The 13,931-nt window shown below is 65.4% G+C and overlaps 3 protein-coding genes across 3 annotated transcripts; all 3 read right to left on the reverse strand.

The window, feature by feature from the left end:
* Positions 1-2,956: 2,956 nt before the first annotated feature.
* On the reverse strand, positions 2,957-4,393 carry MNEG_4843 (hypothetical protein; the record flags this gene model as incomplete). The annotated part of the gene is made up of 2 exons (XM_014046677.1): positions 2,957-3,919; positions 4,073-4,393. The coding sequence occupies 2 exons, from the start codon at positions 4,391-4,393 to the stop codon at positions 2,957-2,959; spliced, it is 1,284 nt and encodes a 427-aa protein (XP_013902131.1).
* A 950-nt stretch (positions 4,394-5,343) lies between these two features.
* MNEG_4844 (hypothetical protein) lies at positions 5,344-8,449 on the reverse strand (the record flags this gene model as incomplete). The annotated part of the gene is made up of 3 exons (XM_014046678.1): positions 5,344-5,496; positions 6,910-7,491; positions 7,637-8,449. 3 exons carry the CDS (start codon positions 8,447-8,449, stop codon positions 5,344-5,346), a joined length of 1,548 nt encoding a protein of 515 aa, XP_013902132.1.
* An 893-nt stretch (positions 8,450-9,342) lies between these two features.
* Positions 9,343-13,268, reverse strand: MNEG_4845 (hypothetical protein; the record flags this gene model as incomplete). Its single annotated transcript, XM_014046679.1, has 3 exons — positions 9,343-10,305; positions 10,465-10,933; positions 12,940-13,268. The coding sequence occupies 3 exons, from the start codon at positions 13,266-13,268 to the stop codon at positions 9,343-9,345; spliced, it is 1,761 nt and encodes a 586-aa protein (XP_013902133.1).
* Positions 13,269-13,931: the final 663 nt, after the last annotated feature.

The following is a 13,931-nucleotide window of genomic DNA, read 5'->3' on the forward strand; positions in this document are numbered from 1 at the left end:
CGCCCGTGCCATCCCCGCCGCCTGCCGCGCGGCGGCGCGCGACTGCACGGGCATCTGCTCCGGCTGCCCCTTGAACCCGCCCAGGCGCTCCTCTGCACCCACGCTTATCGCCGCCTCGCCGCGCCCCGTCCCCGCCTGCCACTCGCCAGCATTGCCGCTGCTCTGCTGCTCCAACGCGCCGCCACTGCCCGCCCCCGACCCCCACCTGCTCATCTCCTGTTTGCCCTCCTCACCCATCTCCTCACCGCCCGGGTGCCTTCGCTCACCGCCTCCGCCGGGGGCGCCCTGGTCGCAAGGCAGGGACGGAGCGCCGGACGCGGCGCGCTGGGGCGCGGCAGGGGCGTCTCGCTTGAAGGCCTGCTGGAACTGCGCATCAGGCTCTGACAGCAGGCCGGGAATGTACCTGGGTCGAGGGGAAGCGAAGTGTGCGGGACGTCATCAGCAACTGTTCTTGCAACCTGACGCACTTGACATTCAGTTTGGCCACGCATGCATGCAGCAAGCATGGGGCGCAAGTGTTGGGCGTGCACGTGCTTGTCTGCAACGATGCCACCAACCTGGGGCCCGCCGGCTGCGAGGCGCGCTGCGGCTCCTGAGGCGTGCTGGTGGCGGCCGCAACATGCCTCCCGGGTGGCGGCAGCTTGCCCTTGTGCTTGCCCTTGCCCTTGACACGCTGCCAGCCCTCCTCGTCTGCCTCCTCCTCCTGTTCCACCAGCGCTTCGTAATCGACCGCTGCCTCCTGCTTCATGCTGCACGGGTGCTGCCTCTGCTGCTGGGGCTGGGGCTGCCAGCAGTGCTGGCGCGGCCGCTGCTTCAGCGGCGCCGGCTGCGGCTGGTGAGAAGCCGCGGCAGCGGCCGCCGGTGTGGATGCGGCCGGTGGTACTGGTGCCGGCTTCTTCTGCCGCCTGGCTTCTGCGACCTGGCGGGCCGCCTCCAGCAGCTCCTTCACCTGTTAGTGTGTGGTGGTTTGTTTGAGGGTTGTGAGTGGTTGCATGTAGATTCCAGCGCATGGTGTGCCTGTGCAGACCGCAAAGCAAGGACGCACGCTGCTCAATGCATGCTTCCAGCTGATGGGCCACCCGCTCAACCGGCTGCAGCCTGCCGCGCGCCTGAAGGTCAGAGCCAGCTAGGACGTGTCCGATCCCGCCACAAGCCAACCTTGCCCACCTTCTTCTGCTTCTTCTTCTCGTCCTTGACTGTGGTGGTAGCGGTCGACGGTGCATGCATGCATGTGTGCATACGTGCATGCACGCATGCATGCAGGTTGTTGGTGGTACGCTATGCAACGGGTGCATGCCATGCAACAGTCAGCCAGGGAGTCAACCTTGCATGAGTCAGGCGTGCTGCTGCATGCGTGGGAGGCATGGTGATTCAATTGCCCCAAATGAGCCCTCGGGGCGTGCAGCAACTTCCCACCCACCATGCACCACCCTCATCTGGAAGACCTGCGCAGGGATGCCAACGCAGGGCGGGCTGGCGTCGAGGGAGGGGGATGAGCACATGCATGATCACAGTGCAGAAACAACTCCAAGTTCTTGGCGGTGCATGGCTGGAAAATAATGTCAAGCAGCCCTGGCGGCACGGCACGCCCCCTGCTTGGTAAGATGGGGCGCCGGCCCCGCTTGCTCACCTTGCCCCTGCAGGGCGGCGGCCTCGGCTGTGCGGCGGCGGCCGTGCCGACGGGGCATGCGCTGGCAACGGCGCCATTGCGGCCGCGGGCCTTCAGGGCTGTGCCACGCCTTGGGGGCTTGAGATGGGACTGCGACCGATCGAGGCGATGTCATTGAAACAAAAGTTTTATGCATGTGAAAACCCGCATGCAGCTGCAAATGCAGCTGCCGCTGCTATGCCTGCATGGATGGGGCGTTGTCATGCTTCAAAGCCACAGCAGCATGTTGCTAGCACATGCGCTCGCACAAGAGATTTGAGTGATAGGCACGCCTTATGACTGCTCGCCTCGATGCATGTTGTGTGGTACAGTGGGTCACAGCCAGCAGTGCATGGCGCGCGGGCTGTGGTGCCGACGGGGTCGGGTACGGCGACCTTGCCGCACAGCAGGCACTCCGAGGGCCTGTCTTGCGCGGCCATACATGCAGGGGATCTATGTCACAATTGAAGTGTGCCCGCCTGCGGTGGCGGAGGAGGGGCGAGCGATCGAGCTTTGCACAGTCGCGCACAGCAGCAGAACGGTGTGGGGGTGCTGCTGCTTGCAGCCTGACTGTGGCCTACAGGCTCAGCCGGCTATTCCTGGGCATTTGAGCAATCATATGACAATTGAATGCCTTACCAATGCGATCCAGGACGTCAGGCTGGCGTGTCGCGCCAAAACCCGCTCGGACACCGCCGGAGCTGCGTGGTCGATGTTGGCGTTTCAAGGAATTAAATAGGTCTTTGATGCTCATAATTTGCGTCGCAGATTGTCTGAGTAGGACCGCCGATTGAGCTGTCACTGGTTTTCACTTGACGACATACAGCCACCAGCACCTACGGTCGTGTTGATGCAACACGACTTCACCTCGTCGAGCATTTCTGTTGAATGCTGAGCATTGATATTTCATATATATTCTGCCTGTCTCAGATCCATCTGTGACCGCCACGCGTGTTGCTGCTCCGGCTCTAGGCGCTTGACACAAGGCCCCACTTCCAACCGGCAACGGCTTGCTCCGCCTATGAGCTTTCTACAAACCTAAATCCTGCACTCTCAAGGTCATGCATGGAATGTAACAAAGTCCTTGAATAAGCGTCACCTCATACTCACAGAAAACCTCCCGCATCATCACACACAGCAACTTGAATCAAATTGGCAGCCCATTACGCATTCCTATTGCCTATTGGTTAAACATGTTGTTGACACGAGGAAAACACAAGTATTGATGTACATTTGGAAAGCGTGCGGGCCGCATGCGCTGGCTGCAGCAAAAACCGCACTGCTGTGCAATGCGGGGACTGCACAAAATCAATACATCGCATCACCGAACCGAACGGCCCCTCGGGCCTGCAGCTGCACGAAGGCAGGGGAGCGCCGCGCCGCAATGGCAAGGGCTTCCTCGTAATCCTGAGGCAGCTCGAGCGCGTCTAGGTTGGGCAGCCAGGGGGCCGCAGCCATGCACTCCACCCCCACCACAGCCGCCCGCATCATCGCTGCGCAAGGCGGGCTGTAGCGAGTTGAGTACAGCCCCCAAAACATGTCTGGGACGGCCAGGCGCCGCAGCGAATGGAGTGGGGCGGCGGCTAGGGCGGCCCACGCCCGCTGGGCCGACGCCTCCTCTTGGCAGGCGTAAGGGCATTGCAGACGGAGGCCAGTCAGCCTGGGCAGCCACGGTGCATCCGCCAGAATACGCACGACGTCCAATTGCGACGCGACCCGCGCCGGGCGAGCTTGGGCGGTCGGCGAAGACACCTTGAGGTGCAGGATGCGCAGCGAAGGCAGCAGCACGGCGGCCAGCGCTTTCAGCCAGTGGCCCGATGCCGCCACGTCCGCATCCCCAGATATGGCCAGCTCCTCCACGCCCGCCATCCACGGCGCCGCAGCGAGCGCCGCGGCGGCCTCGAACGAGCACACGTCGACCTCCAGGCGCCGCAGCCGCGGCAGGCGCATCGCGGCGAGGTGGGGGGCCGGGTCCTCGTCGGCGCCAGCGCTGATCCTGTCCACCACCAAGCTCACAAGCGCCGGGAGCTCCACGCCCCGCAGCGCCCGCACGTCCTCAACGGTCAGCATCTCGTCGTCGTCGTCCCCAAACAGCAGCAGCAGCTGCCGCAGGCAGCGCAGCCGCCCCGCCGCGGCCGCCGCGCTCAGGGCCCGCAGGGCCGCGCCGTAGGCTCCACCCGTCAACAGCGGCAGCGTGAGCACGGTCAGGCCCGCCGGGCAGGCGCCCAGCACCTCCGCCGCCTCGGGTGCCAGTCGCTCAGCGGCTAGCTCCTGCGGGGATCCGCACGCGGGCGTTTGACATGGGGGAGCGTCTCGATGCATTCTAGCGCGCATGTCACGCGTCGAAGCGAAACGCATGCGGCACACCCACATGGAAGGCTGCCCGCGTGCCAAGCGACCCGGCCCGCAGCCCCCGCGTAGCACCTGCAGGTGGGGCCATGCACTGCTGGCCAGCGCGTCCCGCAGCGCCCGGCTGCCGTCGGCACGCACGCTGCGCAGCGAGAGGGACCGCAGCTCGGGCAGGTGACGCGCCGCGGCGTCGACCAGCACGCCCAGGCCGCACGTCTCTCGCAAGGGGGTGTCGAGGTCGATCTCGAGCCGCTCCAGGCGCGGGAAGAGGGGGAGGCACTCTGCCAGGTCAGCGATGCCATCGGGATCCACGTCCTGGTCCCAGTCGGTGTAGAGGCTGAGGGAGACTAGGTTTTTGAAGCCCAGCAGCGGAAGGACGGTGGCCAAAAGGACCATGCAGTATTCAGTGGAGATATGGACGCGCAGGGTACGCGCTGCCGGCGCCAGCCGCGGCGCCGCGGCGACGAGGCCGTCCCAGTGCGGGGCGTGCACGGCGGCGATGTGGATCACGCGCGGCCACTCGTCTACAATTGCGCGGGCTTTGCGGTTGACGAGTCGCAGGGAGCTGCGTGCGGCGGTGCTGCCGGAGCTGTCGTTGTGGCCGCTGCTGCCGCTGCTGCCAGTGCTCGTGCTGAGCGGGAGGCCCCGTGCGACCTGCCGGAACCCATCATTGGTATACCGCCACATGTCGGGGCAGCTGTCCAAATCGCATCTGCCTAACCAAATTTGGGCGATCGCTTCAGCGCAATTGGCCGGCAGCTGCGGCTCCGTCGACCAGGGCCAGAGCGGCGAGCAGCACTGCGTGTGCACCCTCTGCGGCTCGCCCAACTGGCCTGGCTGCGTACGAGTCAGATGATGTTTCTGCCGTTGATCTGCCATAATGGCGACCAGCAGACTGCACGGATACGTTGGAGTGTGCCAGATCGCGAACCCGATCGAGCAAATTCAAAATCTGCCGTTTTTACTACCGTAGTGTTGCATGTTGCGTGTTGAGGAGCCTTGGCTGAATTCGCTTGCTCCCAGTATACCGTAGTTGCCCCCCCCCCCCTGTCGATGCACACCTGGGTCAACGATGCAGTGACAGCGTGCTGGGCCGCATCACGGCGCATCGCGTCTCCGAGCATGCATGTCCGGAGCCCTTTTGGGCATTTTGCTCTTGCTCCCAGATCCCCCAGCAATGCCGTGCTGCGCTGAGACAACACCTCAAAGGGACCCTCACACATTGCTGGGTCCACAAGCTTTCAAACGGGGGGGTCATCAACGCGCAAAGGATTGTCGTTCCCTGCCTTTGTTCATTGCAACAAACGCGCGCAGGCCGCTGCGCATGCCGCTTGCCACCACGTTGCCTAGTCGCATGTTGCATGCCGCTGCTGCTGCTGCTGCTGCTGCTGCTCCTGCTGCTGCTGCTGCTGCTGCTGCTGCTCCTGCTGCTGCTGCTGCTGCTGCTGCTGCTGCTGCTGCTGCTGCTGCTGCAGGTAGAGGCCCCGCTCGTGGGGGCCCTGCTGGTCAACCACAGGAGTGACAGAGCACGCGTGCTGGACAATGTCAGGAGCGGCCTGCTGTGGCGTGGGTAACACACGATCTATCAAATTCTACAGTTGTCTATGGTTGTCTATGGTTGTTATCGATTTGTTTTATTGTGCATGCCTGCGTTGGCGGGGGAGGGGCGAGCAATAGAGCGGAGCCATGGCATACCTGTTACCAGATCGGAATCTTTGTTGACGTCGCGCACGGCCGCCCCCTCGGCGCCGCCTGGCCCCACGGCCGCTGCTGGTCTGTTGCCGTTGCTGTTTGGCTTCGGAGACAGGCACACGCCGAATTCAGCGAGTTCGGCAGGGGCGGCGGGGCGACGGCGCGGGCGCGGGCGGCCCGGTGTGGCGTCGCACCCCTGTACCCAAACGCGTGGGAATCGTGACAGGCGGGCGGGTGCACCGTTTGCGGTGTGTGTTGTTGGACTGCATTTGTGCGTCGCTTTTGAAGCACTACCACGCGCCTGTTGGGCCAAAGCAGCTCAGCTTTACTGAACAACGCCTTCAGGTGCTGAGGATTGCAAGGATTAATATTGCATGATCATCCCATTTGGCTGCGGCCCATCTCTCACCGCCATGTGACGCTTGTTGCCGCCGCTGCCCTTGGTTCATTCATGCACCAGATAGAAGGAATGTACAAGGTATTGATACTGGCCAGCACAGCCGGTGCATACAGAGGGACACTGTCACAAAGCCCATGTGGCTTGTGCATGGCTTACATGCTTTGTTCTCTGATGGGTGGGACCACCAGTGTCCTAATTTAGCCAAACGCTTTCCCACTGCATTGGCAGTAGCATACAAGTGTGAAGCATGCAAGCTGCGTGCACTTAATACAGCAGGAACGCACCGCCCTGCAAAGCGCGCCGGCACAAAATCAGTATGCACGCATGTCACCAAAGCCTGCGGCAACAGACCGGCGGCGGCCCGGAGGCCGGGCGGCGCCAGGGGGGGGGGCGCAGGCAGGTGCGCGAAAAGTCAACAAGGTCCCTCCCAGGTAGTGGCCATACCAAACCGCAGAGCCCCCCGGGCCTGCAGCTGCACCAAGGTGGGAAAACGGCGCACCGCGGTGGCAAGGGCGTCCTGCTCATCCCGAGGCAGCTCGAGCGCGTCGAGGTGCGGCAGCCAGGGGGCCGCGGCCATGTGCTTGACGCCCACCACGGCAGCCCGCATCATCGCCGCGCGGTAGCGAGTTGAATAGAGGCCCACAACCATGTTTGAAACGGCCAGGCGCCGGAGCGAATGGAGTGGGGCGGCGGCTAGGGCTGCCCACGTCTTTTGGCCGGACGCCTTCCCTGCGGACACCTTGCCTGCACAGGCGTAAGGGCATTCAAAGCAGAGGCCAGTCAGCCTAGGCAGCCACGGCGCGTCTGCCAAAACACGCACGAGATCCAGCTGCGACGCGACCCGCGCCGGGCGCGCTTGGTCGGTCGGCGAAGACACGTGGAGTAGCAGCACGCGCAGCGAAGGCAGCGGCACGGCGGCCAGCGCTTTCAGCCAGTGGCCCGATGCCGCCGCGTCCGCATCCCCAGATATGGCCAGCTCCTCCACGCCCGCCATCCACGGCGCCGCAGCGAACGCCGCGGCGGCCGCGAACGAGCACACATCGACCTTCAGTCGCCGCAGCCGCGGCAGGCGCATCGCGGCCAGGTGGGGGGCTGGGTCCTCGTCGGCGCCTGCGCTGATCCTGTCCACCACCAGACTCTCAAGGGCCGGAAGCTCCACGCCCCGCAGCGCCCTCATGTCCTCAACAGTCAGCATATCATCATCGTCGTCCCCAAAGGACAGCAGCAGCTGCCGCAGGCAGCGGAGCCGCCCCGCCGCCGCCGTCGCACTCAGGGCCTGCAGGGCCACGCCGTAGGCTCTGCCGGTCAGGATTGACAGCACGATCGCCGTCAGGCCCGCCGGGCAGGCGGGGCTGCCTAGCACCTCCACCGCCTCGGGCGAGACGCGCTCGGCGCCTAGCTCCTGCGGGGGTTTTTGTGCGGGCGTTTGCCATGGGGCGGAGCGTCTCGGAAGGGTCTAGCGCGACTGTAGCGCAGCGCACGCGGCCCAACCGCATGCAAGGCTGCCCGCGCGCCAACCGAGCCGGCCCGCAGCCCCCGCGCCGCACCTGCAGGTGGGGCCAAGCCCGGCAGGCCAGCGCGTCCCGCAGCGCCCGGCTGCCGTCGGCGCGCACGCTGCGCAGCGAGAGGGACCGCAGCTCGGGCAGGTGGCGCGCCGCGGCGGCGACCAGCACGCCCATACCACTGTTCTCGGTTGAGCAGGTTTCGAGATCGATCTCGAGCCGCTGCAGGAGCGGGAAGTTGGGGAGGCAGCTTGCAAGGTCAGCGATCTCGTACGGGTGGACAACCTCGTCCCATTTGTTGTTGAAACTGAGGGAGATCAGACTGTTGAAGCCCAGCTGCGGAAGGATGATGGACGGAAATGATGTGTAGTAGGGTTTGGAGATGCAAACGCGCAGCGCCCGCGCAGCCGGCGCCAGCCGTGGCGCCGCGGCGACGAGGCCGTTCCAGTCGCGCTCATGCGCCACGGCGACGCGGATCAGCCGCGGCCACTCGTCTACAATGGAGCGAGCTTTGCGGTTGACGAGTCGCAGGGAGCTGCGTGCGGCGATGATGCCGGAGCTGTCGTTGTGGACTCTGCTGCCGCTGCTCGTGCTGGTGCTGGGGGGGAGGTCCGGTGCGACCTGCCAGACCACAGCACTGTTATATCGCCGCATGTCGGGGCAGCTGTCCAGGTCGCAGCTGCCCAGCCACATATGGGCGATCGCTTCAGCGCAATTGGCCGGCAGCTGCGGCTCCGCCGACCAGGGCCAGAGCGGCGAGCAGCACAGCGTGTCTAGATCTTGCCGCTCGCCCTGGCCTGGCTGCGCACGCGCCAGCTGCTGTCGCTGCCTTCGACCAGTCATATTTATATTCAGCATACTGCACGGATACGTTGAAGCGTAGCAGATCTCGGGAGAAGCAGGGTTCGGAATTTGCGGGGTTGTTACCGGTATTGCATGATGCTTGGAGCCTTGGCTGGCGTCACTCGCTTCTACGGTGGTAAGGTCGTCCCTGCTGCTGCACTCGATGCACACCCGGGTCAACGATGCAGTGACCTGTACTCGTGCTGGTCTGCGTCATCTTACGCCTCCAAGCATGCAAGACCAGAGCCCTCTCGGGCCTTTTGCTCTTGTCAGTTCCAGATCCCCCAGGAATGCTGTGCTGCGTCGCGGAAACGCGCGGATTTGTGACAGGCGGGCGGCCGCGCCAATCGCGATGTATGTTGTCGGGTTGCGTTTGTGCGTCCCTTTTGCAGCACGACCACGCACCTGTTGGGTTGAAGCAGCTCGGCTTTAATGAGCAACGTCACTAGGCGCTGAGGATTGCTATTGCAGTATCATTCCATTTGTTTTAGTCCCTCCTGTCACCACCGTGTGACGCTTGTTGCCGCCCCTGCCCCTGCTGGTTCATCGGTGCATGTTGCTGCCCTGCTTGCACAAGGCAACAACTGCTTCGTATCTTAGTTCAACCACATTTGAAAGTTGGGCAGGGCACAGGCACCAGAAGCAATTTACAAGCCGATGATTCTGGCCAGCACATTGTACAGCCGGTGCATTACGGGGGACACTCTTTGATGTGTCATCACTCCCATGTGGCTTGTGCCTGGCTGACCTCACACGCTTTGTTCTCTGCTGGGTGGGACCACCAGTGTCCTGCTAAGGGCAAACAGTTTCTCACTCCATTGGAAGTAGCATACAAGCGTGAAGCATGCGAGCTGCATGCACTGAGTACAGCAGGAACAAACCGCTGAGCAAAGCGGGCCGGCGCAACATCAGCACTTTGCAGCACCAAACCGCAGAGCCCCCCGGGCCTGCAGCTGCTCAAAGGTGGGGAAGCGGCGCGCCGCAGTGGCAAGGGCGCCCTTATAATCTTGAGGCAGCTCGAGCGCGTCCAGTTGCGGCAGCCAGCCGGCCGCGGCCATGCGCTCCACCCCCACCACAGCCGCCCGCATCATCGCCGCGCAGGGCGCGATGTCGCGAGTTGAGTAGAGCCCCTCAAACATGTCTGCGACGGCCAGGCGCCGCAGCGAATGGAGCGGGGCAGCGGCCAGGGCGGCCCACGCCCGCTGGGCGGACGCCTCGTCGCGGCTGGAGTACTCACACTTCAAACGGAGGCCAGTCAGCCTGGGCAGCCACAGCGCATGCGCCAGAACGCGCACTAGGTTCCGTTGTGACAAGAACCGCGGCGAGAACGTTTGGTCGATTGGCGGTGACATTCTGATGCGTAGCACGCGCAGCGAGGGCAGCGGCACGGCGGCCAGTACTTTGAGCCAGTGGCCGGTTGGAGAAACGATCGAGTCCCCAAATATGGCGAGCTCCTCCACGCCCGCCATCCACGGCGCCGCGGCGAGCGCTGCGGCGGCCTCGAACGAGCACACATCGATCTTCAGTCGCCGCAGTCGCGGCAGGCGCATGGCGGCGAGGTGGGTGGCCGGGTCTTTGTCCGCGTATTGACCAATCTTGTGTACCACCAGGCTCTCAAGCGCCGGGAGCTCCACGCCCCGCAGCGCCCGCACGTCCTCAACAGTCAGCATGATCTCGTCCTCGTACCCAAACAGCAGCAGCAGCTGCCGCAGGCAGCGGAGCTGCCCCACCGCCGCCGCCGCGCCTAGCGCCCGCAGGGCTGCGCCGTAAGCTGTGGCAGTCAGGAGCGGCAGTGCGAGCGCCGTCAAGCCCGCCGGGCAGGCCACCAGCGCCTCCGCCGCCTCGCGCGAGAGGCAACCCGCGCATAGCTCCTGCCGGGTCCCAAATGGGGGCGATTGTCACGGGGCGGAGCGTCTCAGTAGTGTCTAGCGTGCCTGTTAGGCGCCGGCTGAAGCGCAACGCACACAGCGCAACCGCATGGAAGGCTACCCGCGTGCCAACCGCGCTGGCCCACAGCCCTGGTGCCGCACCTGCAAGTGGGGCCAAGCCCGGCTGGACAGCGCGTCTCGCAGCGCCCGGCTGCCGTCGTCATCCACGATTCCCAGCGAGAGGGACCGCAGCTCTGGCAGGTGGCGCGCCGCGGCGTTGACCAGCACGCCCGGTTTGTGGGTCTCTACCATAAAGAAGTTGTCGAGATCGATCTCGAGCCGCTGCAGGCGCGGGAAGAGGGGGAGGCACTCCGCCAGGGAATTGACTCTATGCGGGTCGACGTCCTCGAACTCATTGGTGTAGAGGCTCAGGGATATCAGGTTTTTGAAGCCCAGCAGCGGAAGCACGGCGGCCAAATCCACCATGAAGTGTTCGGAGGAGATGTGGATGCGCAGGGCGTGCGCGGCCGATGCCAAGCGCGGCGCCGCGGCGACGAGGCCGTCGCAGTCCGGTTCGTGCGCGGCGGCGATGTGGATCACGCGCGGCCACTCGTCTACGATGGCGCGGGCCCTGCGATTGACGAGTCGCAGGGAGCTGCGTGCGGCGGCGATGCCGGAGCCGGCGTCGGCGCCGCTGCTGCTGCTGGTGCTGGTGCCACGCGGCAGGCCGGGCGCCACCTGCCGGAATTCAGCATTTGTATACCGCCACGTGTCTGGGCAGCTGTTTAGGTCGCAGCTGCCCAGCCAAATTTGGGCAATCGCTTCAGCGCAATTGGCCGGCAGCTGCGGCTCGACCGACCAGGGCCACAGCGGCGAGCAGCACTGCGTGCTTGAATCTTGCCGGTCGCCCAGCTGGCCTGGCTGCGCACCAGGCAACTGCTGACGCTGCCGTTGTTCCGCCATAATGGTGACCAGCAAACTTTACGGATACGTGGGAGCGTGGCAGATCACGGGAAGAGCAGGATTCGAGAGTTGGCGGGGTTTCCGATACCAGAATTGCACGTTGCGTGTCGAGGAGCCTTGGCATGCGTCACTTGCTTCTAACAAGACTGTCTCCCTTGCCGCAACTTGATGCACACCCGGGTCGATGATGCAGTGGCGCGGCCACAATGACGCTGCCTGTGTGCATGCTGGGCTGCTTTGAATGCCTGACATATCCGAGCATGCATATCCACAGCCCTCTTGGGCCTTTTGCTCTGGCCAGTTCTACACCCTTCAGCAACGCCGTGCTGTGCAGAGGCAACACCTCTGAGGGACCCTCAAGTAAGATAACATTGCTGTGTCCACAAGCACACGTTCATCAACGCGCAAAGGATTGTCGTCCCCAGCCCTTGTTGCTCGCAACAAAGCCCTCGTTGCTCACCACAAATGCTATGCCTCTGCGCGTGCACGCTTGCCCCCATGCTGCCTAGTCGCACACTGCATGCAGCTGGGGTGTCGCAACCAATCTTTGCGCCGGCCCCAACTACGCTACACCATTCAAAAGGATGCACGGCCATTGATGCACCCTACACCCCGCAGAGAGCCATCAGTTCCTCCAGGTCCTCTTCAACCCCGGCTGCCCCGCCGCCGCCGCCGCCGCCAAAGCCGCCGCCAAAGCCGCTGTCACTCACGCCGCCCACCACCCCACCGCCGCCGCCAGCCGGGTACGCAGGAATGGCACCCCAGCCGCTAGCAGGCGCGCCCTCAAAGCTGCCCTTTATAAAATGGCCCGTCTGGGCGCCGGGCGCCGCTGCGGGCGGCGGCGGCGGCGCGAGCAGGCCTGGTTGTTGGTGGGTGTAGGCAGGCTGCTGCTGCTGCTGCTGCTGCTGCTGCTGCTGTAGCTGCTGCAGCGGCAGCTGTTGCTGCTGCTGCTGTTGCTGCTGCTGCTGTTGGTGCTGGTCAAACACAGGTGTGTCAGGGCAAGCGTGGTGGACGTTGTCACGAGCGGCCTGCCATGGCACGGACGCAAAGACAGGGGCGGCCGCAGCCATGACAGGGGCAGGGTGGTCCTGACGGGCCAGCCACTGGGCCGCAACTGGCGCTGCCGACTGCTGTGCAGCAGGCAGCGTCGCCAACTGTGGCTGCGCTGCGAAGGGGGCGGGAGCCGGCGGCAACGCATGCGCCGCAAAGTGCACGGCGGGCGCCGCGGGCTCGGCGGGCGGGGCGAGAGGGGCCAGTGTGTATGGCTGGGCGTGCGGCGTGAGCTGCACCGACGGCGCACGCTGGGCGGGTGCCACGGGCAAGTAGGGCGCCGGGGCCGGCGCAGGCCACGGATTGAGTGTGGCACTCGCGGCAAGCGCCTGTGGCAAGACGGCGGCCACGGCCGGCCCAGGCACCAGGGACGCTGGCCCCGGCGTGGCCGGCGCCGGCGGCGACGGGCACCGGGCGAGCGGCGCCGATGGGGGCGCCGCTGCCGCCCGTGCTGGGGCGGCTTGAGGCTGTGCGCACACCAGCTCCTCCATCCATCGATCTTCGTCACCCTGCTCCTCCTGCTCATCATCATCGCCAAATTGCTGCCCTGACGGCGACGCCTCCCCGGCAGGCAGTCCCCCCTCCACGGCTGCACTGGGCCGCGCCCACCAATCGGTGTCGTACCCCGCCCGCGACGCCCCCGCCGCCGCCGCGGCCGCCGCCGCGCGCGCGGCGTCGCGCTCCGCGCGTGCCTGTGCCATGAGCCGCTCCTGCTCCTCCACAAAGCCGGCCGCGTCCGCCTGCACGCCGGCGCGCCGCAGCATATCTTCTAGGCCCTCGCCCTCCGACCCCTCGCCACTGCCACCTCCGTCGCCGTCGCCGCCCCCGCCGGCGGCCCCTTTCCCGTGCACCGCCTCAATCTCGGAGATCCACCTCTTCAGCTCCTCCTCGTCGTCCTCCCCTCCCTGCCCCGGCCCCTCGGCTTCCGCTTCGTCGTCTGAAGATGCCAGCATGGCCCCAAGCAGCCGGTTGTATGCTTCCACGTAAGCCACGCGCCCCGCGCCGCCGCGGTGCGCCGCGAGCGCGGGGTGCGTGCCAAAGGCCGCGGCGCCCGCGCCGCTGCCGCCGGCGGTTGTGGAGGCGGTTGAGGGGGTGCGCTGGGGTGGGGCCGCTGGGGCGGGGCGGGGCCGGGCGGAGAGGTTGGCTGGCGAGTCTGGCTCTGACAGCCCGGGGATGAACCTGTAAGGGTGGGTGGACGGCACGATTGCGGAGCAGACGTGTGTGTGTGTGTGTGTGTGTGTGTGCGCGCGCGCGCGTGCACGCACATGTACGTGGGCGAGTGTGGGCAGGGGGCGGGGTGAGATGACACGGGGTGACACAGCTCGGAGAGGCGCAGAAGCTCGTATGCGCCATGAGCAGATCACAACAACGGGACGTAGTGAATGCGGCTGATGATTGGTAACTCAGCAAACGCCAAACCAAGCCCCTCAGCACGTGTTGTGCATCATCCCGGCAGCCAGAGCGACATCAGTCAACGTATATGCAAGCAGGGCCCCGCGCCCGCTGACCTGGCGGCGGCCGGCTGCTTGCCGCCCAGCAGCTCCGCCTGCCGCGCCGCGGCGGCGGCAGCCGCGGCTGCAGCGGCCGCCCGCCGCGCTGCCGGCGTCAGTGGCTGG

This window comes from Monoraphidium neglectum (genome assembly GCF_000611645.1).
Source record: "Monoraphidium neglectum strain SAG 48.87 unplaced genomic scaffold scaffold00693, whole genome shotgun sequence".
Classification (NCBI taxonomy): Eukaryota; Viridiplantae; Chlorophyta; class Chlorophyceae; order Sphaeropleales; family Selenastraceae; genus Monoraphidium; species Monoraphidium neglectum.